Below are 24169 nucleotides of genomic sequence, written 5' to 3'. Positions count from 1 at the left end.
CGGAGTTCCGCTGTGGCGACCCCTAACTGGGAAAAGCTGAAAGACAAGCAATCACTACTATATGTCATACAAAATTGTACATTATTTGATCTATTTACATCCTTCTCTATAGGAGCTAAAACTGGATTGGAAAAAAATGGCTTACCACGTCCTCCCCTCTGTTGTCTGGTTACAAGGCATGCTGAGTCTATTTCTATCTTTCTATACCCTCTATCTGAAAACTCAGTTCTAACTATTTCTAAACCTTTCTCAAAAATCAGATTCCCTATCATGCAATCTAGATATCCTAAAAGCTTGTCCCTTAACCACGTTCTTAAAAACATGGTTTGGGTGCATACTAGTATGATGTAAATAATTTCTATAACAGTCTTTCCAATATATTACTTTCATCCTTAGTTAGGCATACATCTAAAAACTCAATAGTATGTAATGAGTACTTTATGTGGAACTTTAAGAAATTACTACCATTATTAAGAAAGGACAAAAATTGTTCTAAACACAGGAGATCTCCCCAAATTATAAAAAGGTCATCCACAAAACAACGATAGAAACATATAAACTCACTAAAACTGGGGTCTCCTATAACATATCTAGTTTCCCATTCAGCCATAACTATATTGGCGTAGCTATTGGCACACAAAGTGCCCATAGCTATGCCAAAAATTTTAAACAGTATTTTTCATCAAATGTAAACACATTTAGTTCTAGTATTAACTCTAGTAGATAGCAAATAAGATCAATTTTATTTATAGAATATGAACTATTTTTAATGAGAAAATCATGCACAAAAGTAATTCCCACATCACTGGGGATAACAGTAAATAGGGAGGTAACATCTAGGGTAACTAGATATTCATTCTGTAAGGACAACGATTCATTCTGGAACTTATACACATCTCTAAGAAATTATTCAGTATCACGTAGCACTATATCATAGTGTTCCAATATAGGCCTTAATTGCTGCTCCACATAAATCAATATTGGCTCTGTTAACTATCTTCCCCCTGCAACAATGGGTCTAAAAGGGGGTTTTAAAGTGTTCTTGTGTATTTTTGGAAGGTCATGTAAAGCCGTTATAAGGGCCCATTCAACTATAAAATACTGAAATCAGACTTTAGTAATGACATTCTCTTGTAAACTATCATTAAGTGACTTTAAATAGGATTCTTCCATTACCTGAATATCATATAAAGTGATATTTTTATATGTATAAGTGTCTTTCAGCATATCATTAATTAAATTGAAATAAAACCTCCTATCCATCACTACCATAGAATGTCCTTTATCTGCCAGCCTAATCACTATATTGGTGTAATTTTGTAGAGTTCTCAGATTAGGAAAGGGAAATCTGAAGCACCTTAACAATCTATCTATATAAAGGAATAAAAGCATGAAAATAAAAAAATCTTTCTACTGCTAGCACTGGGGAACAGAATTACATTCAAATCCTTGAATTTCCAGCAGCAGCTGTTACTTATACATGAAACTGCAAGGATCCTGCTCAAGTCAGCTTTGACATCTGAGGGAAAATGTGTGTGTGTGGGGGGCAGTTAATTCATATTGGACTACAAAACATTACTTTTGAACAAATGCCTGCAATTTAGCTACCTTTTTGATTGCAGCTGTATAACTGCTTAGTATACTGTAATATAAGCCCTAAGACACACATAAATGAGGGCCATTCAAAAAATAAAAGAAGCAGTCCTGTTACAGAAGGTATATGACAGTGACTGACACTATATATGTCAGTGGAATGGGAATACACCACTACTTCTTTATGTCTAGCATGACTCATATAAAGCAGACTTGGCAGAGAAAGGTTTGAAGAAAAATAAGATCACATTGATATGTCAAGCCACAATGGCAGCCATTTTGCATAAAACATTAAAATTCTACAAGAAGCAGTCAGGGTGATTTGGGGGTATTAAAATTGCTCAGAAAACAAAGATGGAGTGATTTGTTTTTTTTTATTAGTTCTAAGGTGGAGTTTTCCTTTAAATAGTGGTGCTCTTCAAAGTTCAAGACTATAACTATTTTGTGGCAGTGAGCTTTTCTTTCCTCACTAGACAAATGATAACTCATCTCTTTTTTCAGGTACACCCATAAAATAACTCTTATTTAAAGTTATATTAGTAAGCAGAGATCGCATTCTGTGATTTGATTGCTGCCTCTTTGTTATTTTGGACTGAGTGACTATTAGTTGTCTGTGTGTACATCCAAGTAAGAATGAGCTGTAGGTAGGCAATCAGACTAACCTCCCAGGCTCTATATAGCAGCATTGTTGCCTGAACATTGACCAGGGTGATGAAACTCTTTGAGCAGTGACTCAGCCTGAGTCTAGCTGCTAGCAGCCTTTCCTAATCTTGTCAAATGGTAGTGAGGTTAAATCCTCTTACTAACAGTTAATGAACTTCTGCTGTATTCAGGCTCAGATTACTCATGGATTATTGATATCTGTACACGCCTTGGTTTCCTCATTCCTCAATTTCCTGCAATTCTGCTATACTCTGAGCTGAGTGGGTTGGAATGTCACCCATGACAGTCGGTACATTATCTGCAATATGTCTTATAACTGGTTCATCAATACAGCATGTAGTATCCGTGTTGCAGAGTCAGCAGCTTCTGACAGTATGCTGAAGCAAATTTTTAATTTCCGTCTCCTATCTTACAAAACTCTAAAAAGTTGCTGTCAAAACCACATCACTTACATGTTGATATATTACTCTTACTAAGGGCAACTTCTCTCAACTGTTATGGAGCTGAAGTAGGTTATAATATTAGAATCAGTGATCACAGCACTTTTTCGTTAATGACTATTCATGGAAATTTCTTCTCTCTCCCCTTTGAGATTTTACACAAGTGTCCAGTTTTAGGAGCTCTTTAAAGACCTACTTTATTAATGGATATTTGGTCAGGACACTTAACATTCACACTCTTTCAAATTTTTAGTATCTGGAGTTTGAAAAAAAATATTCTTTCAAATTTTTAGAATCTGGAGTTTGAAAAATTGTATTATAACTGTATTATATGTTTATATATTATGTAATATATTTATTTGTGTTTGCTTCAGTAACAATATTTTATATAACTCTTCCATTATAACATGCCTTCTGTTGAATTCATATAAAGTTTTATTATTATTATTATCATTGTAATTTTGCATCTGAGTCTAATGGCAACTCATATGACATTTTAAATAAGCATCCTACCATACTTTTGGCATTTTCATAATAAAACATACCTTTCCTTTGGAATTTACTCTTTTACGATGCCCTATACTGCTGTTTCAAATCCTAGATCTATTTTACCCTTTGGAAAGCACATCAGTCATCATGCCCTCACCAGTGGTTTCATAATCATATAATTTCTCCTTCACCTCTCCTTCTACTGGGGACACTGACTCTAGTTTTTCCTGTCATTTCAGTTGTATATGATATATGAAGTCCAGATATCTTCCTGTATAAAATGTATGCCCCATTTCAAAAGGAATTTTAATTTTGTCTGCTTGAAGAAGTGTTAGAACTTTCATTAGTTCACTTAGCATGATATGATCTTGCAGCAAAGAGCTTGTAATATGTTCACTTTTATAGATCTAAATACCTAATGCTTGCTGCAGTGTTCACTAAAACAGTTCCATGGTGTAGATGGATAAAGAATTGACTCTGGTCCAAGCAACCTGACTTTGATTAGCCTCTCAGGTGTTTAAGGCACTGGCACGGAAGATTGGGCATGCCTGTTGTGGGGAGAAAGGCATGCATTTGAGAACAATTCAAGGTGGGTCACTGGTGGAGGCTGGGAATGCACAAGGGAGTGTTATCATTCTGGAGGGAGAGACGGGAGACAGTGGATGAGTTGCTGCTGATGTGGGATGATGTCAACCAGTTCCCATTGCATGTCCACTTTGGGAAGTCAGCAAGTGCACATTGAAAATGGGAAAAATTAGGGCATAATTTAAAAATACACATCAGCAGCAAAATGACAGAACACCAGAGTCCTCAATCTCCTCATCAACACCCCATATTTAGATAGGAAAAGGACCCAGGAAAGGCTTAGGTGAGTACAGTAGACCCAATGAGTGAGAAGCAGAGCTGGCAACAGCCAGCATTAAGCTGTAAGGATCCAAAAATACCCATGATTACTTTCTTTACAACACTGCTATCTTATTCTTTTTGAAATTTTTTATTTGCCTCTTTGTGACCCTTGAATCCTGTCTCCTATTTGTCCGAGTATTCTTTCTTGCATGTGACATTGTAAAATGCAAGGAAGGAGCAACTAGAATGGCATACTGTGGCCATCATCCCCTTGGGAGACAGGAAATTGTCCTGCAATTCCTAAAAGCCCTCCTAGTGTCATCCATCAGTTGTGATGGAATGTCCAGCTGTGCTAAGCTGTTTTGCGTGCATGTTTCTGCACCCTCACCATGCTCACAAGGACTCCATGCACTGTTTGGCCAGGCATTTTCCCCCCATCCTTGAGCATATTTGTGAAATACTGGGTCTTTCTGTAGGTGGCACTCCAGCAAATGAACTTCCACTGACTGTCTTCCACTGCAGTGAGTGAGCCAATCACAGTCACTCATTCCCAGCCATAACTGGCCAGTTTCTCCAATACCCACGTCTCTAGTCAAACTCAGGTTTCCAGTCCTCTTCATCACAAAATCAGCCCTTTTTTGATCACTGTGTATTTCCTCCTTCATAAAAAAGACCACACAAACCACACTGTCAAACTGCATTTTACACTTTAATATGACTTTTGCAACAAGTATCAAAATACAAAGCAGTGTGCCATTCCTTTTGGTTTCAATCATTGAAAACCGAGTGGTACAGTGAAACAAATGCTTAAATACCTACCTCATGATATTTCCCTTCAGTGCGAACTTTGTCAATCTTTTCAAGTGTTTTCTTGGAGAATGATATGACTTCTTCTACTACATCTTGGGATGGCTGGAGTGAAAGGAAGATCATTTAGACCATATTTCCAGCAGACATATACTGCAAACAGGCATGTATTCAAAAAACAACAATGGTACATAACAACTGCAACAACTGACTACACAGCTACTAATACACTGTGCCACAAATATACTTCTACTGTGAAAATTATGACAATATTTAGCTGGTGTAGGTTTGTAATCTTCTATCATTGCATTCAGTTTCTTAAAACTGACACATCCACTGCCCATAACAAATAAGACGTGTTTGTTTGTGGCTAAGGTCTTGTTGACATTTTGTGAACTCTTAGGAGACCTGAAAATACTGTGGACTCGGCCACTAAAAAAGATAGGAAAGAGAACAGGACAGCATCCTCCACAATTAAAACTTTACACTGTACCTTCCAGTATACATGCCCAGACAGAACCCCAACTTTCTTCCAGCTTATCTCAGAAAATAGAATTCTATATCAATGTGTGGTAAACAGAGAAAGAAACAGTAACATATATATATAAAATAAATAATTAAATACTGAAATATATATATATATATGTGTTTCTAAGTGACTGTTTGCCTGTTAATGGCATATTTTAATAAAACAAAAAAATGAACCAACAGAGATTTACAACTTCTTATACAACAAAAGTCCTTACATACCAACAATGTTTGGGATTCCAAAGGTGCGCAAGGATATCTTGGATCCTCCTTACAGGCTGATTGTTGCAGCCCAAGGTTCCAAGACTTACCCTTTGGCAGTTTGTCCATATTAGTAAAACAATCACTGCTAAGGAAAGATATACTTGTACAACAAAAGGTGTTGTTTATGTCAGTATGTGTACTGGATGTGAGGCCTTCTATATAGGAATGACCTCTAGAGAATTTAATAAAAGAATAAAAGAACACCTACAGGCCATAAAATATAAGGATACTGAAAATGCACTGTATAAATATAGTAATACATGTAGCAATTTTAAAATTTAAAAAATAATATTAAAAAAAGAGAAACTATTTGGCAGTTGGCATTAAAGGCTGATGAACACCTAGGTCTCAATGAGGTAGCTAACATAAAATGTTTTTTTAAAAGACAGGAGGTTAAGAGTTAAGATGTAAATAAGTGCAAATGTATGTTTACTATGTATTATTTTTTAGTATTATATATAGTGGTAGTTATTGGTTTATAATTAAATTGCTTTTAGAATTTTTTTAATATTAAATAGTTAATTGATTGTAATTTGAAATAAATGTTGATTGGTGGTTGTGTATTTAAATAATGAATTGTCTGAAGGAATTGTATTTTCTGATGAAGTCTTATGATGAAAAGAGAATTCATTAAAGTTTGGTACGCTTAAAGTTGGCTCACTATTTGTGCAGTTTTACTCCAGGTTCCAGTTTTCAGTGTGTTTTTCATATATTCTGATGCTTTTTATTATGACATATCAGTTTGCTTCATTTTTTTAGTAGTAGTACTCCGATGATCATTGTAGGTACCCTATCCCCTTAACCCTTAAACATACTGTCAACCTTTCCCTTTTCAACACCAATCTAAAAAAATATCTATCTGACACCTGGATCTGTACCTGTACAACCCTCAAATCAGATGCATGGCCACCTACTTACTGTGACTATGACTTCTCTATCTTAGCAGGTAGTAGTGGCCTAACTTCAAAAATACATCTCAGTTTCCATACTATTAATGGAATCTCTTCCATCTCCTGAACCTAACCGATACTTACTACTATTTATTTCCTCTCTAGTGCCCTTCCAGAACATTCTCATGTCTCTAATACCAATCAACTCGGTCTCTCCATGTCCTTAATTTTCCCTCCTGTATATTAGTCCCCCTCACCTCATTCTAGTACTCTGTCTATTTTGGCATCAGAATATTCTATTATTTCTCACCTCTGTATATTATTAGAAATATAGTCCATATTTTGAACAGCTATGTACTACTTTATTTGACATAGACTATACTTTCCTTCAAAGTGCCTTGTTACTTGCAGTACATATTGTATTCATGAGCACAATCTCTCCTAGCAATATTTTGTAAATGTATTTCAATCTGTTGTGTGGGATCTTATCCCCTTGTATATAAGGTAAACTCCAATCTATTCAAAAGAGTATTATTTATAATGGGTCTTTTCTCCCGTTGTGTATAATTACTTATCAGATATTGCAAAATGTTTTTGTGCGTGTTTGTGGAATCTTTCTCCCCAGCTCATTGTAAAATATTTAATTTGTTGTAGAACTTTTCTCCCCTTGAATATAGTTACTCATCAAGATATTCTAAAATAAATAATTTGTTGCAGGGTTTTTCTCCCCCTGTAGATAATTGCTTATTAACTAATTAACTATTGTTTTTCTTTTAATCTGTTGTGGAGCTTTTCTCCCCTGGCCTCCACTGACAATGGTTCATTGGCTCAGTCAGACTTGCCAGGCTACAAAAGGACAAATAAATAAATAAAAGAACCCTGCTTCTCCCCACTCATACCATGACCTGTATGTCTTGTTAATTCTCCTCAGACTATGGCCACTACTGAGGGAAGACAACATAGGAATGGCATCTTCTGATCATCGCAGAATACTAAGGGAACGTCATAGCAACCTCAACACAGTTACAACTCAAACCCCTCTCCTGAGATGAATAAGCAATCTGACATCAGCTGCTCACATCCTTCTCACTGGCATCTCTCCCTACCACCCAAACCTGTTAGCTAAACCTAGGTCATCAGGAGTGCACTAAGGACTCCACCCCCACTGTGTCAGTAAGTAGGCTAGCTGCAGCAGAATTTCATTTTCAGGTACAACGAGGCATACATTTATACATACAGATAGTCTGTGGAATACTTATTTTCATCTGAAAATTTCCCTGCTTCATTACAGACTTTAAATTAGGCTACTTTACTATTAAGAAATATTGTAATGAATCATTACTAGTGTTTTTGAAGAAAACAGGCAGCATAATAATCTTTTTTGCATGATGTTTCACAGAGTTGTCTTTCAGCTTTTCCCAGTTAGGGGTCACCACAGTGGAGTTCCAGGGAATTTTTCAGATCAAAATAAGTATTCCACAGACTGAATAATGCAGACCCCACTTAAAACTATTCCAATGACTCCTCGTAGTCAGGACTTAGCTCAGATAAACATAGCAGTAGATAAGATAACAGACAGGCTGTGGTCAGCAGATAGAATGTATGGAGTCATAGGATTGTTTCAAAGTTGCAGAGCCCCTTCATTTCATGCCTGTTAGTTTACAACCAAAGTCTCTAGAAAACTATGGACAATTTTGCAAAAATATGCAGAAATGTTTTGCAGATATTGCAGAAAGTTGAAGGCTTCAGCACACAGTCCACTACCCCTATTAGTTCTTTGTATGGTATGCTGCAGCTTGTATTAATTACAATTAATTAGACATGCATGTTGATATACAAAGATACTTTCAGATTGACTTTTGATTAAATGCGGTGCAGAATAACCTTAACACAGTACATATTCAACACCTACAGATGTCAGTATGTGAAACATTACAGCAGACACATATCAGACAGTCACTCTGGTAAACTCAGAGTAAACTCTGGTTTTAACAGACTATAATACAAAAAACTAATAATTAACTATGACTTTTTACTGAGCAGAATATATAAATCAGTTAGTGAACTGCTGACTCCAGCAGCAGTACATTTAACAAAATCAATATATTCCAAAACCCTTTTAAGTATAAAGAAAATAGTACATGAGACAAAAAAAATACCAAACTGGTAATAGTGGCACAGTCTTCTTGAAATGATCACAAGTAAATGGGTTGATGTGTTTTTTTTTTTTTTTTTTTGTATAATTTATAAATATGCAGTTGGATCACTTAAACATGCCTAGAATAACTGCCACTTACTCCTTTTAGCATATTCATCATGGTAAGCAACCGATAAATCTAAACATCATATATCTAATTTAAAATCTTTTCAGAATGAAGGATCTGTGAACTAAACTTGATAGTATTTGCGCATGAAAGGGAACAGAAACATTTTTACCTTTTCAAGACCTGTTGCTTAATTTTCCTCATAATTGAAACATTTTCTGTCAGTCTTAATGAAGGGTTCATTGGAACAAAATGTGTAATGTTTAGGAAGAATGATGAAACCAGGCTTAGAATACATACTTTGAAATTTGACTTACTATGATTTTCCTCAATAAATGCTGAATACTTTGTTAAACTACTACTGTCCTTAATTAGATTGACTGAAATATATAAGTAGCTTTTGAATTATAGTAAAAATTGTAATATCATAAGTTATTAAAAAAAATCCAAATTTCTGTATGATCAGAAGATGAAAACTGTGGTTTTGAAAAAAAAAAAGAAGATGAAAACTGTGGAGCTTGCCTAAAACTTGCAAATACTGTTCACCAAAACTATTTTTGCCAACAGTAGAATCTGCTTTTTTTTCCACTGCTGTGCAACCTCAGAGTTGATATATATAAGCAGCTGTAGCATTGTCACCTCATAGCAAGAGGTTCTCTGGTTCAATACTCGGCTGGAGTACCTTCTGTGTGAAGTCTACATGTTCTCCCTGCATTTGTGTGGGTTTCCTCCGGGTGCTCTGGTTTCCTCCCATGTCACAAAGACATGCATCTATAGTGTTTCTCCCCGGGCCTCCTCTGAAAATTGGCTTTGTTCCAAGTCGGACTTTCCCGGTAAACAAATGTTAAATAAATAACTAAATAAATAAGCCTGGGAGTGTGGGATGCAGACGGGGCTTGCCCCCTTGCAAAAAAAAATTGTTGTAATATTTGCCAAAAGTAATTACAGCAAATGGAAACAAATTGGAAACTAATTGCCGAAACTACCTTTGGCGAATATGACTGAATATAAATCCCATTTATGAAATGCATGTAGTACATTGATCATGTTCTGAAATCAAAAGTCTAATAACTTGTTACAGCAAGGATCATACATAAAAACTTAAATATAATAAACTTGTTACAGCAAGGTGCATATGTATGAAATTCTGGCAGTTAGTATATAGGATTAAAAGTCTATTCTGTTAAGGAGCTGTTTCCTATGCCCAGTATACAAGGTTTAATTCCTTCAACCTTTTTTGCCTACTGTGTGCCTCTGAGCATGTCACTTAACCAGAAAGTGCACTTGGTCACCCCTGAAAAAGGACATTTGAGTCCAGGAAATTTACCTGGCCAACAAATAGGTAAAATTAAAATAAGAAAAAAACTGGTTGTTATTAGTGAACCTTGAATTACCACACTAATGGTAATCACTACATTACTGCATCAAAACTCAACTAACAGGACTTTAAAAGATGTAACACTTGTCACTCTGTCACACAAAGGCCAGCCAAAGTGAAGCGTGATGCTATTCATCCATTTTAAAACCTGTTAGATACTTTTTAGTGCCACAGAGTAGTGCACTGGAAACTTGCTAACAGTTTTAAAAGGTGTGACTCATCTGAATCCATCACATAAATGCTAGCCAGAGAAGAAGCTTACCTCAGATTAAGCAACAGCTTTGAAAGCTGTTAGATGCTTTGAATTGTCACACTTTGCTAAACAGGTTATATGTCAGGAAGACTAAACTCCCCACGTTTTACAAAGAATTATGTAAACATTGCAGAAAAGTGAAGGTCTCAGTGGTTTCAGCATTTTTGTGTATATAATAGAGTTTTTGATCAAATGAACCTCAAGTTAAGACTAACAGACAACTTTTCAATGATAAAAAGAATTAAACAGTAAGTTGTTGTTGTGTCTTTCGGCTTTTCCCAGTTAGGGGTCGCCACAGTGGAACTCCGGTCCGCTAATGATTGGCAGTAGATTATTATGTGCCGAGTTGCCAGCTCTGATGCACAACCATCAACAAAGGTAGCCCATTCACGCATGTCTCCACACAGAAGACGCTTTAGCTGAGAATCGAATTTAAACAGTAAGTACTGAAAAGATAAAATATTCCATTTTCCTTCATGGCACAGACACCATAAAGCTTTGTTTATGCACTCCTTTGGATCTTGTGCTTGTACTGATCATTATGGCAAAGTACCCGTGACACTGCAGCTCATTGTCACTTGCAGCCATGTCATTCACACCGTTACCAGTAAATTAACATCTGATGTTATGTGGGCAAAAAAGAAAGTTGGTAAAATGTAGATCTGTTTATAAATTATGTTTGACTATGCCTGCTGTGTTTCATATTTGTCATGAATATACAGTGCAAGATTCCAGAAAATATAAAAGGGCATTGAATTCTAAAAGCTGTTTATGAGGCCAGATGTGCTGGTACTCTAATATGTTGTTGGACCAGTTAGGTAAATAGCTTCCCTTTATTCATTTCATAATTTGTTTTACAACCTGGGGATGATTTCTGTATGAGCTATTGATGCTTCATTATTGGCACTAGTGATTATATTATTTCTATACTGCCTTCTTAGAAATGTAAAACTCGTAAGTGGATTCAAATTTGTTTTGCCTTTAAGAGAAACTGGCCTGAGTTTGTCAGTGTAATCAATGGTCTTTGAAATCTAAATAAGTCCTAGAATGTCATACTAATTAACTGCAATTCATCAACATAAACCATATACATAACTGAATTTGAGCAAATATGTAATGAGGCATGTCAGAAATTACTTTACTAGCTCTCAGAAAGGTTTTAAAGCTAACATAAAAGATGAAATAATGTGTGACATTGGAGTGTCCCAGCTTCTTGTACAATTACAAGAGCATTTTCATTTAAACTGTATATAACGAAGTATATGGAAATGATATTTGAATTATATTTAATTACTAAAGATGAATTCAATCTATTTAATAAATCAAAAAATAATTAACTATGGAACAAATCAAGGGATGTACAGACATTTTTAGATATATAGGTTCATAGGTGTTTACTTGGCTAAAAACCACAAGGGCCTTTTTAAGCCTAGCCATGCATCCCAAATCTCTGACAAGTTCTGCTACCCTTGATAAGTGTAAGCATGGACCTGGGAGGTGAACCATTTACATGTTACCTGTGTTCATTAGAGACATAGGTGCCAAACCACGGATGAATTTCCAGTTTCCCATCCAACTGTCCAAGTTGCACTTGAATTGGGTTACGGATGACCTCTGCTTCACATGAATGGGGACTCTGTTCCATAGATGGGGTAGTCTCTGGGATACATACCTATCTCTCAAGCAGGTCCTATTTATATCACAGGCAAGGTTTAAGTCTTTAGAACGGGTAATTATGGTGCTGTTTGTTTTGTGGATATGTATCTAACTTAAGGTTCATTATCTTTGTATTAATCAGAATAACTTGTTCATATATATATATATATATATATATATATATATATATATATATATATATGTGTGTGTGTGTGTGTGTGTGTGTGTGTGTCTCTCTATATATATGTATATATATATAGATATAGATAAGAACAAGTTGGTCTGATTAATATAAAGATAATAAACCTTAAGTTATTATCAGTCACCTCCTTTAGCTCTTTACAGTGACTTAAAGATTTTTGCAAAATCAGAAAATTACTGTATTTTCCAGCTCTAGTTTCAGAGTAACAATATCAGTCAGGGAAACATAGAAGTAGCTCTATTACAGAAGGTGTGTTAGATGACAGTGCCTCACAGTCCTGCCATTCTCTCTTAATAGCATGAGAAAAACAACACCACTTCCTTATGTGTAGCATGACTCATATAAACAGGACTTGAAATGTAGCCTGGGAAGAAGGAATGAAAGCAAGAAAACAAGATCACGTTACTAAGACAGGCCCCATCATCTGACATTTTGAGAGAAACCAATTAAAATTGTAAAATAAACACTCGGAGTGATTCTGAGGGATTAAATAGCTCAGAAAACAAATGAAAAAAAAACATTTTTTTGAGTCTTAAGGTGAAGTTTTCCTTTAAAATAGTGTTAAATTCTCTGGTAAAATGACAAAATGGGAGTTTAGCTTGAAATAATGTTATACATTTTCCAGATAGCCTGTATATTTGGTGAGGTGGGTATATGCATTCTTATAATACAAAGTAATTCATTGTATTGCAGTTTTTGAAGCAGTATTACCACAATAATGATTCTTATAACTGTCAGTATATTTAAAATTTGCATTATGCATTAATACAATCACTTCACTGATTCATTGATTAGATTGATATTTTGAGTCTATATTAGATCATCGAAACGGCTCATTATCGAATGCCGTAACGTCAAACTGCAAAACCCGAACCTTAACAATATCGAAACATCAAAACAGCAAATTTTTTCCCAGGGAAAAATTTGCTGTTCCGAGAAACACACACACACCACAAGCACATGAAAAAGCAGCAATCCACACACATACACTTAAAAGCTACATCTAACCCTACACTACACTGCATGTACACTATTATCTATCCACTTACCTTAACCCAGACCCTAACCCTAAGGTCTGTCACTATCGCACACTCACCTCACCTGCGCCCTAACCCTAACTCACTTAACCCGCCCCTAACCCCAAATTCTGTCACTATCGCACACTCACCTCACCTGTGCCCTAACCCTAACTCACTTAACCCGCCCCTAACATCCGTCACAATCGCACACTTACCTGACCCGCGCCCTAACCCTAACTCACCCAACCCGCTCCTTAACCCGAACGTCCGCACAATCACACACTTACCTTAACCCAACCCGTAACTGTCCACCGCATCGCTGAAAACAGCAAAGCCACAACAACGGCCAACCAAATTCTTTCCCTAGGAAAGAATTTGCTTTAGTGCAGCTTCGCTGTTTTCAGCATTCAAGATATTGGGTTCGATATTAGATCATTAGAAATTCAGCCGTTTCGATGATCTAATATAGACCCAATATTTTTAGTATGAACAGGTTTCAGTATATCTATCATTCATTTGTAATTTTCCTGCAAAAAGCCAACAAATGTGATAAATACTGTAATATTTATACAAGTTGTTCCTTTTATTGGTACAGGCTAATCTATTATTATTCAAAGAATATATTTTAAGCAGGACCTAAAAAAAAAATAGGTATTTTATAAAGGAATTGCAACAGAAATGTAGGCCACCCACTACCCATGCCTAAAGTGAAATAAATACAGCAGCGAACATCAGAATCAAAATATAATCAGGAGAAAGTCACAAAATGAAGCACATTTAATCCAAAAATAAGTCATTTTGTTTTAAGATAAATGAAGACATCCTCTAACATGAATCTTTGGATAAAAACGGACCTGTTAATGTTATTTAGTCAAGTCATGGGTCTTTAGTGCCAGCTCCAGTGTAGCAGAGGAATAAATCCTCAATGACAGATGACAACCCTGGTAGCCAGTGATTGTTTATCAACTTAGGCATCTGATGGAGATGGCAATGAGGATAGGCATGCCCATCCTGGGATGAGTGCTGTAGAGGATGGTCACTCATTGAGCCCTTTTAGAAAAACAGGGCTTGATGTGATCATGAAGCTAGATATGTGGGTTAGCTAAGGAGGCATGGCTACCCTGGGACCCAGTGCAAGCACATCATCCCAGCCTATGTCTCATTGCCTGCTCAAGTCTATACAAGATAGTTTCAGTATGATGGCGGTGGGGCCTACAGGAAAACACTTCACAGCACACTGCAGCATGATGGTGGTGGGGGGGCCTATAGGATCACACATCACAGCACAGTGCAGCATGATGGTGGTAGGGCCTGTTGAAAAACACTTCACAGCACACTGCAGCATTATGGTGGTGGCAGAGTCTATAGGAAAACACCTTCCAGCATACTGCAACATTATGGTGGCGGGGCCTACAGGAAAACACTTCATAGCACACTGCAGTATGATGGCGGTGGGGCCTATGGGAAAACACTTCACAGCACGCTACAGTATGATGGTGGTGGGGCCCATAGGAAAACACTTCATAGCACAGTGCAGCATGATGGTGGTGGTGGGGCCTATAGGAACACACACCACAGTACACTGCAGTATGATGGTGGTGGGGCCTATAGGAAAACACTTCACAGCACACTGCAGTATGATGGTGGTGGGGCCCTATATGAAAACACTTCACAGCACACTGCAGCATGATGGTGGTGGGACCTATAGGAAAACACTTCACTGCACACTTCAGCATGATGGCGGTGGGGCCTACAGGTAAACACTTCACAGCATACCGCACCATGATGGTGGTGTGGCCCTATAGGAAAACACTTCACACCATACTGCCGCATGATGGTAGTGGGGCCTATAACTGCAGCATGGTGGTGGTGGGACCTATAGGAACACACTTCACAGCCCATTGCAGATGATGGATGCTCATCTGGCACATCCTGCTCTGCCTGCTTATATATGTTAAGTTGTTCTCCCAGAAGGGAGATAGGTCCAGTTTGTGTCATAGTGGAGAGCCACCAAAGGTGTATAAACTGAAGAGGATGGGATCATGGAGTGCTGACAATGTAGGTGCCTGAAGTAAGGGGCAGCAATAACCCCCACCATAAAAAAAATTAAGCTTTCTTAGTTCAAACTATATTCCAGAAACACTGCTAAGTGATACTGTCAAATCTTTATATATAATTTCTAATCAACCAGGAAATATAAATCTCATTTTAATTCCCTTCTAAAGAAGATTTCATCCATACTCCTTTCAGTTACCAATTAGGAAAGTAGTCCCTAATCAGTCAAAGTTGTGGCAAAATCACTTAAGCTCTGTTGATCTTTATGGCTGGCTGTAAACCATTGTTTTCACCATCCAAAGGAAGAAATTTTTGTAAGGGTAGCTCTGTTGTGCTGTTTGAAAGGGCCTGAACGATAAACTACTTGAGTTTTAAATTGCAGGTGAGCTGAGGGAGATTATTTAAAAATGTTCACCAAAAATATATTCTGGAAGTTCAGACCTTTGTTGTCAGTTTCATTGCTCTGGAACACAAATACATTATTGATTATACTGCCAGAATATAGCATTTTCATTTATAGTTTTGGTTTTTAGTAGCTTAGAATCTGTGCCAAGTAAGTTATTTGTAATATCCAGAACTGCAATGTCAGTTTAATAACAAGTTCTGCAGGTTCATTCTGCCCATCCTTATGTTGCTCTTCACAGGGCGTCATCTAATCCACCATATGTTAAAAAAGATCAACCACGGGTATAGCAAACAAATTCCATTTTGTACTCACAAGCTCTCAGTGCTACCTCCGGACACCTATCACTTAAAAACGGACACAGCTCTCAAAATGCTGCCCCACCCCCAAGCACTTAATAAATGTAAATAACATTTTCAATGTTTCGTCTAAAAGTATTAAAGATACTGCTTTTAGATTAGCAATATTGCACCTGTTGTTGGCGGTATTCATGTAGACAGTTGTAGACATAATATGACTGGAAAATAAGCCATATTGATGTGATGCTCAGAAAAAAATGTACTCCTAGCGACACCCCCAAGGTCAACCAAACAATGTTTCTTAATATTAGTAAAGTCCAAAAAAAAACAGTCACGACTTATTCCTGCAACAGACTTTGTTGACAGGTTGCAGTACTAGATTCAGTGTATCACTTTAATTAAACTCTGGTGCAATTATGTCTATGACTGGTTAGGATGACCCGCTGGTTTTCAAACGCAGTCTTAAAAACGAGTGTTGTATTTTCAGTTCTTTTTTACTTCTGAAGAAGTTTGCATATTTTGGCAAATGAAAAGCGCTTAAAGTTTAATAAATCCTCGGTGTTTTACTCAGCTGCTGTCGTGACCTTTTTTTGGACTTTACTAGTTTGTTTAGCCTTTTGTATTTTTCAATGTTTCTTAATATTCCATGTCAGAAGGAAATGCTTGGAAAAAGACAGGTTTGTAGATGCTTTATAGTCTTTGTAATGCTGTATTAGCCTCATGAGAGAGCTGTTTGAGTGACAGCATCTACTATTCATTAACTCTGATGAAAATAGGTGGTTATCTTTGTGGAAGTTCAAATGCTGTTTAATAAACTGAGTTCCAGTCCTGAATGTATGTAAGTTCCAATTGGTTTTCCTCTGTATATTTTGAGCAAGGGACTTTACAGCACACAATGGTTTGTGCTATTGGCAATAATGTTGCAATGTAGTTGCAGATGTATGTGTGGTTCTAGGGCAATTGATGCAAAACTTGCTTTTCTATTTACTCTTTAAGTGAATCAGCTATCTATGTTTTGTGGCATTACTTTTGTGTCCTTATCTTTTGTGTTAAGATGTTGAGAGGTAAGTGTAGTACCGAATCCCATTTAATGGGATATTTTGTCTTTTTTATAGCTTGTAAGACTGTGAAGTTGGTATATTTAAGTTCAGATGCGAGAGGTTTGCTCTCCACACTGAGTTTTCAAGGGGCATGCCCTCCCTGCAAAAGACTTAATTTATTATTTTATATCTGGTTTGATGTTTTATATTTCAGTCAGTTGTTTGATTTTATTTGGGTTTAAACCTTTTATCATTGTTTGAATGTTCGATAATTTGGATGTTCATTCTTTGATGATATAAGTGTGAGTGTGTGTGTACTTTTATACACACACACACACACACACACACACACACACACACACACACACACACACACACACACACACACACACACACACACACACACGTAAAAAATAAATTCTTATTTATATGGCTAAATGTAACAAATGTGAGGGTATGACTAATTGTAAGTTGAAGGAGTGGATAGGTAACTACCTATCAGAAATCAATAGAAAAATGATAACAAATGCACTTTACAAACACATCACTAACACAGATGTGACATATGGTTTTGAATTTATGATTTTACATATTATTTATCATAGGATCATAGGAGGTTACTAGGCTAACAGCCCCAGGGGCCTTACAGGGCTAGCCAAGTTCAACCTGTGTTCCCAAGGGTATCTGATTCAATCAGACACTAAAATCAGCACCTATTGCCCCTGTTCAAGAGGGACACAGGTGGAAACCCCGGGGTGAATTTCCATTTGCCATTCAATCATTTAAATAGGGCTAATGCCCCTCATTAGTTTAACATGAATAGGAAGATAATAAACTAATTAATTTGCTAATTAAAGTGCTTAAAGTAACTGCATAAAAAACATATAGACAACAAGATGCCAAGCCATATAATACAATAAAACATAAATCTAATACTATACTAACATGTAAAAAAAAATAAAAACAAACAATTAAAATGTATTTGCCCTGGATTTTAAAATGGGTTGCAAAGAAATATTATCATTAATCCCTGGGGGATGTGTATCAAATAACTTTAATTGCCATCTAGTTTCTCTAGTTTCCAATAGGGTTCTAAAATCACCACCCTTGGTGCTAACCTTAACATGATCAATAATTCCAAACATGAATGAATAATACTGAGAACTGTTCCTAAGATGTCTAAACAAAGCATTATTCACACTCTGCTTTTTTATATCATAATAATGTTCATAAATTCTAGACCTAAGCGCTCTCTTTGTTTTACCGACATAAAATGCTGGACAACAGGTGCACTTGGGCAAATAAATCACTCCTTTAGAAAGACAATTGCCTTTAATACAATTCACTTTAGAATGCAAAATGTTATCCAAAATAAGAGAATTGTCCTCCAAAATAAATATGCACTGTTCTGTGATTCTGATGAAGTCCAGCTTTTATAGGATGAAAGCGCTTAATCACAATTTGTTTCAATAAAGTTTTTTTATTGTACTTCAAAGTCTTTCGGCTGGAGAGATACTTTTTTTTATGTTTTTGAGCTGCTTATTTTGGTATCGCTGCACTTTGGCATTCTAACATGAATAGGAAGCTTGTTCCAAAGGTGAGGCAACCTCTGTGAGACAAATCTGTATCTCCAACAAGTTCTGTTGATGTCACATACCAGGTTAAGGTCCTTAGAACGAGTGACCCATTATGAACCAATACAAGGTGGTGACATAACGCACTTAACTGAAAATGAAGAACTTAAATGGATTCTTAGACTGAAAACTCATATACCTCCTGGATTAAATGATACTGTCGCTTTAAAGTCTGTTTTTAGAAAATTGCAAAAGCAGATACATTGATTTAAGATGCTTTTAATTTTCATTAGTTAATTAAATCATGTGATTGAGTTTCTTATATAAAAATCCTCTTTTCTTTTACTCACATTTATATGTCTGAAGAAGCTTATGACTGAAAGTGGCTTTAATAGCATGTTGAATAAAAGTTTTAATCATTGTTGCAGCTGCAGGTCCAGTGACTTTATTGTTATATTTTGGACTTTATATTGAACTCTTCTAGATATATCACCAGTACCATATTGTTTCTGTGGATTGTTGTTTATATACGGTTTGTGAACATGGACTCTTCCTTCTACCAGTAACATGACCACCAAAATGTTATTGATTGTAAGGGAACTTGTGGATATTACAACTAACACTTTATTGATGAAATTGGCAACTGATGTTGTACAGCAAGATACAGATCCGATAGTAAGCACGGATTTATTTTTGCAATATAAGAGTAAGTAAAAAATATTAAAGTGATTACAATGGCAGCACTTAGGTTTTGCCATATATCTACATTATAAAATAGTTCCTGGGGTGGGGGTCTTCGGATCCTAAAGATGGCTACTTATTGGGACAAATACCCTGATCTTCTGCGATGTTGGCAAGCAACTAATTTAAGCTGTTCACTCTAGTATATGGAAATGATGAATATGTTTTTCGAACCTACTGAATCTGTGCTGCGGAATGAAGTAGAGCTACTTCATACTGAATTAATTGCTAACATTGAACTGAATGTACATTCAAGCTTCTTATATGAAATTTTGCACTGAGTGAAGGCTTTTGAGAAAAGACTTATCAAAACAAAAAAAGCATAAACTTAAAAGAGACATGAATGATTTTAAATCAGGAAATGTATTTGTCTGGACCAATAGGCAAATGGATTTAACAGCACATCCTGATGACTTGCATTCCATACCAGCTACGCAGCCTATGTCTAAAAAGGCTCCTGTTCAACATTCGCAAACCATTGTGGATCTGAATGTCATAACGACGCTTGACCCAGCGGATTTTCCACAACTAAGAGAACAGCCTCTTCTGATATCTCACCTGCAGTAAAGAACGAAAAGTTACCGGAACAACACACAGGGCAAGGGGGCGAATCATCGACCGGTAACTCGGAATCAGACCAGAACATGAATGAAACAATAAAACTGGTATTTAGCTTGTCTAAATATGAACTTAGTGATGATGAATTATTTATATTGAGCAAAGAACAAACATTTGTACCAGCACAATATTTGGACATAGCACAAACAGTATCTGAATTTAAATATTCTGTTAGATCTTTGAACTTAACTATTCCATTTGGGAGACAAACTGATTTAACATCTCATGTTTATAGAAGAAGTATGTTTATTCCCAATAGTAATCCAACTGTGAAAACCTTTGAGAGAGCTGTTGAACATGAAATGTATTAATTATATCAACGTTGAAATATAATCTCGTTTCATAACTTAACTCTAGAGCAATTGCAAGGTATTAAGTCAATATTAACAATACACAAATACTAATTAAGAATACTGATAAAAGTGGTGTTGTAAGATTAGAGACTGAATTTTACATCAGGGCTATATAACAAATGTTAAATACTGATGAATATATAAAAAATCACTAGACAAGAAAGCAGTGAAACTACGAAACTAGTTACACAACATCTGTATGAGATGTATTTAAATAAACTGACTGAAATTGAAATATTCAACTATCTAACCACAATGTCACCTAGAACACCTATTATTTACAGAGTTCAAAAAATACATAAATCTTTAACTGCACCACCAGTGAGACCAATAGTATCATCATGTGGATGGATCACTAAGCCCATCTCTAAATATTTGGATACACAGTTAAAGAAGAGCTTAGAACACACAGGCACTATTGTAAAAAAACACTGCAGGCTTTTTAAGGCAACTATCTGAGTGGTCTAAAGAGACAGATCTTACTAATTGTTATTTTGTTACATTAGATGTTGACTCATTATTTACTGTAAAACCTAACCGAGTTGGAACTGAATATGTCAAAGAATATTTACTAGTGTTACCTGATGTTTCTCAAACAGAAATTGACAGGATATGTGATTTTTTTGAATCTTGTCTTAAATAATAACATCCTTCTTTTTCAGCAACAGCTATATAAACAGAATAGTGGTGTTGCTATGGGCACACCAGTAGCTAACACATATGCCAACATCATGATGTATATCTGGGAGAACCTATTTATTTTATTTCAAACCAAGAATCGCTATCAAGCTAACATTACCTTTTATAAAAGATTTGTTGATGATCTTCTTCTGATATGGGATGGTAAACCAGCTATTTTTGAGCAGTTCTTTGACTATATAACAAATATGACCCAATTTTTAAGACTTAAAAGGACATTTCAGCACAGTATATTAATTTTTAGATATAACAATTAAAAATAAAATAGATAAGATAAAAACAACACGTTATAGAAAACAAGTTAAAAGGTGGGTGGCCTAATGGTTAAGGTGTTTGCCTTACAAACACAAGGTGCAGGGTTTGAGTCTCACAAGGGATAATTGGCTAGGCTTAAAATGCCTCGCAAGGGCAGTTAGCTTATTACTAATCTATGAACCTATGAAAGCATACCTACATAGAACAAGTATGCATCCTCCATTTATTTTCAGTAGTGTGGTGAAAAATCAGATGATATGTGTGGCCAAGCTGAATGCGATAGTGACTAATATGGAAAGGCAAATGCATACAACAGCTCAATAATTTGTTGAAAGAGGCTATAAAGCTAAAGATGCTCATTATATTAGACATGAAATTTCTAGTAAACATGATATGGAAACTAGACTAATATTTTCTACTGATCAAGTTAGGCAGATGGTGCGTGAAATACAAAAGCATAGATGTATGCTTACATATAACAAGAATACATAGGCAACTATCAATAACTTTTAGCCCATTATTAGGGATATCCTTGAGTTAAGAAATGTTATATGGGAAGGACCTGATTTTGTCTATAAGAGATGCACTAATATGAAAAATCTATTATGTTACAAGGAACAAACTAAAAATTTTATACTATTTTCTAATACTAAACAGGGTACTTTTAAGTGTAACAAATGTGTTTATTGCACTTATATTTGTATGGAAAAAATATTTTAAACATTCTGTTAATGGAAGAGATTTTATGTTGCAAGCTTATGGGAATTGTGGCACACATAATCTAAGTTATATGGCTAAATGTAACAAATGTGAGGCATATTACATGAGTATAACCAATCGTAAGTTAAAGGAGCAGATAGGTAACCTCCTATCAGAAATTAATAGAAAAAATTATAACAAATGCACCTTACAGACACATGATTGACACAGATGACACATTGTTTTAAATGTATAATTTTATGTAGTATTTATGAACCAATATGTGGTGGTAACATAACGCACTTAACTGAAAATAAAAGACTTAAATGGATTCTTAGAATGAGAGCTCATATACCTCCAAGATTAAATGGCACTATTACTTTAAAGCCTGTTTTGAGAGAGTTGCGAAAGCAGATATATTGATTTAAGATGTTTTTAATTTTCATTAATTAATTAAATTATGTGATTGAGATTCTTATATGAAGTCTTTCTATCATATGCCTGAAGAAGCCTATAAGTGAAAGTGTTTTTACTAGTGGGTTGAATAAAAGTTTTAATCAGTGTTGCAGCTGTGGTTCCAGTGATTATATTGTTTGATTTTGGAGTTTTTATTGAACTCTACTAGATTTATTGCCAATACCATACTGTTTCTGTGTACTGTGGCTTTTTACCTTGCACAACTTATTATAGCCCTTCACACGTCTGTATTTAATGGCTATTATAAAGACATTATAAATGGCCTTTCTCTGTTTTTAGAAAATGCACTCCAACCATTGGATTCCATTCATACCTCTCAACCTCTTAGAACAAGAGATCTGGACAAAGCCATATATAAAAGTGAGAGACAAAGGCCCAAAATAGGGACCATTTTTAAATATTGCTCTTACAAACTTAAAATTTTTTAGAATAACAGAGTTTGCATTAACATGAATTTTCTGAAGGTTATAAAGTCTGAAAGTCAAATGTCTGTCATTATTTTCTAACTTCAGTCTTTAATGATTTGCCACTAATTTGCCATAAAAACACAATTTTATGAAAAATGGACCAAAAATATGAGGCAAAAATCTGGACAATCTGCAAAACTCTGTACAGTTGAGAGGTATGATTTCATTGCATGAACAGAATAAGGCAGTCTAGGGAGCACTGCATGAAAGGAAATCAACACTTCTCATGTATAAGGCAGTCAGATTCAATGTGTACCTCACTGCATATTCAGGGCATGCCAATATTGTATGTTATAATATACCCCCTCCATCTTATTTCCTAAACATTATTGACTGAGCCAAACATGAATAATGACAAAGTACCTAGCTAAAAGGAACTTTACCACCAAAGATACATCATGCTTACTAAAGCAGCAATTAATATAATTGTGTAGACCTGCCCTTAATAAGGGGATGCTGATAAATACTGACTTGGCTGAAATGTCTTGCTGAATAATATAAATTGTTAATCTTGCAATGACTTTGCTTTCATTTTCAAAGTAGAAAAAGAAATATTTTTTCTTAAAAGTACTGTAATATAGAGAAATGGTCAATCCTTCAGTAATAAAGTATCATCTCCCTCAAACTTTTTTTAGTGTTATTGCATCTCCAGTTACATTGAGCCGCTGTGCATCACTGTGCATTATTTTCATTATAATTATCAAATAAGTAATTTTAAGCAACACCTATTGTAATATCCTCATAAGTTATTTTCTCAGAATTTTTATGTATTCCCTTTAAGATATGTGAGAGTAGATATCCTGTTCTCCAGCATGAGGTAGATCTGACAAAAGTGAAACAGTAGTTTTTGTTGGTTGTTAGTTGTTTTCTTGATTGTTTTTCTTTGATTTCTAAGACTCAGTCATGCTCATCTTTTTTAAAATGCAAAGAAACATACTGCATATTTTATAATTTTAAAGTGTTTGCTGGGTAAGCAGAGGAGAATCCATTCTGTGTTTTCTGTAGTCATTTATGGTTTTATGTTTTACTTTTTATTCTGTCTTTCACGCATGATCTGGATATATTGGTTTTGTTGCCTGTATAGCTCTTGCAGTGGTTTATCCAGCAGTAATAAAATATGAATCCTAAGAAATTTGCCAACGTATTCCAATTCTTAAATTGCAGTCTTCACTTACTGCAGTTCTTCCTAACTAGTAG

General features: G+C 35.6%; 1 protein-coding gene across 2 annotated transcripts in view; it reads right to left on the bottom strand.

Annotated features, from left to right (window-relative positions):
- The window catches only part of SMYD1 (SET and MYND domain containing 1), a 338058-nt gene that overhangs the window by 34678 nt on the left and 279211 nt on the right, over nt 1–24169 (bottom strand). For both annotated transcript variants that reach the window (XM_044062105.1, XM_044062106.1), the window contains one exon: nt 4851–4943. In XM_044062105.1, the coding sequence (XP_043918040.1) occupies nt 4851–4943 (93 nt within the window). The remainder of the gene's footprint in view (nt 1–4850; nt 4944–24169) is intronic.

Source organism: Protopterus annectens, chromosome 2.part1 (assembly GCF_019279795.1).
Source record: "Protopterus annectens isolate FY-2018-M chromosome 2.part1, PAN1.0, whole genome shotgun sequence".
Taxonomy (NCBI): Eukaryota; Metazoa; Chordata; order Ceratodontiformes; family Protopteridae; genus Protopterus; species Protopterus annectens.
Note: the sequence above shows the minus strand (reverse complement) of the source record. Positions and strands in the feature narration are given on the sequence as shown.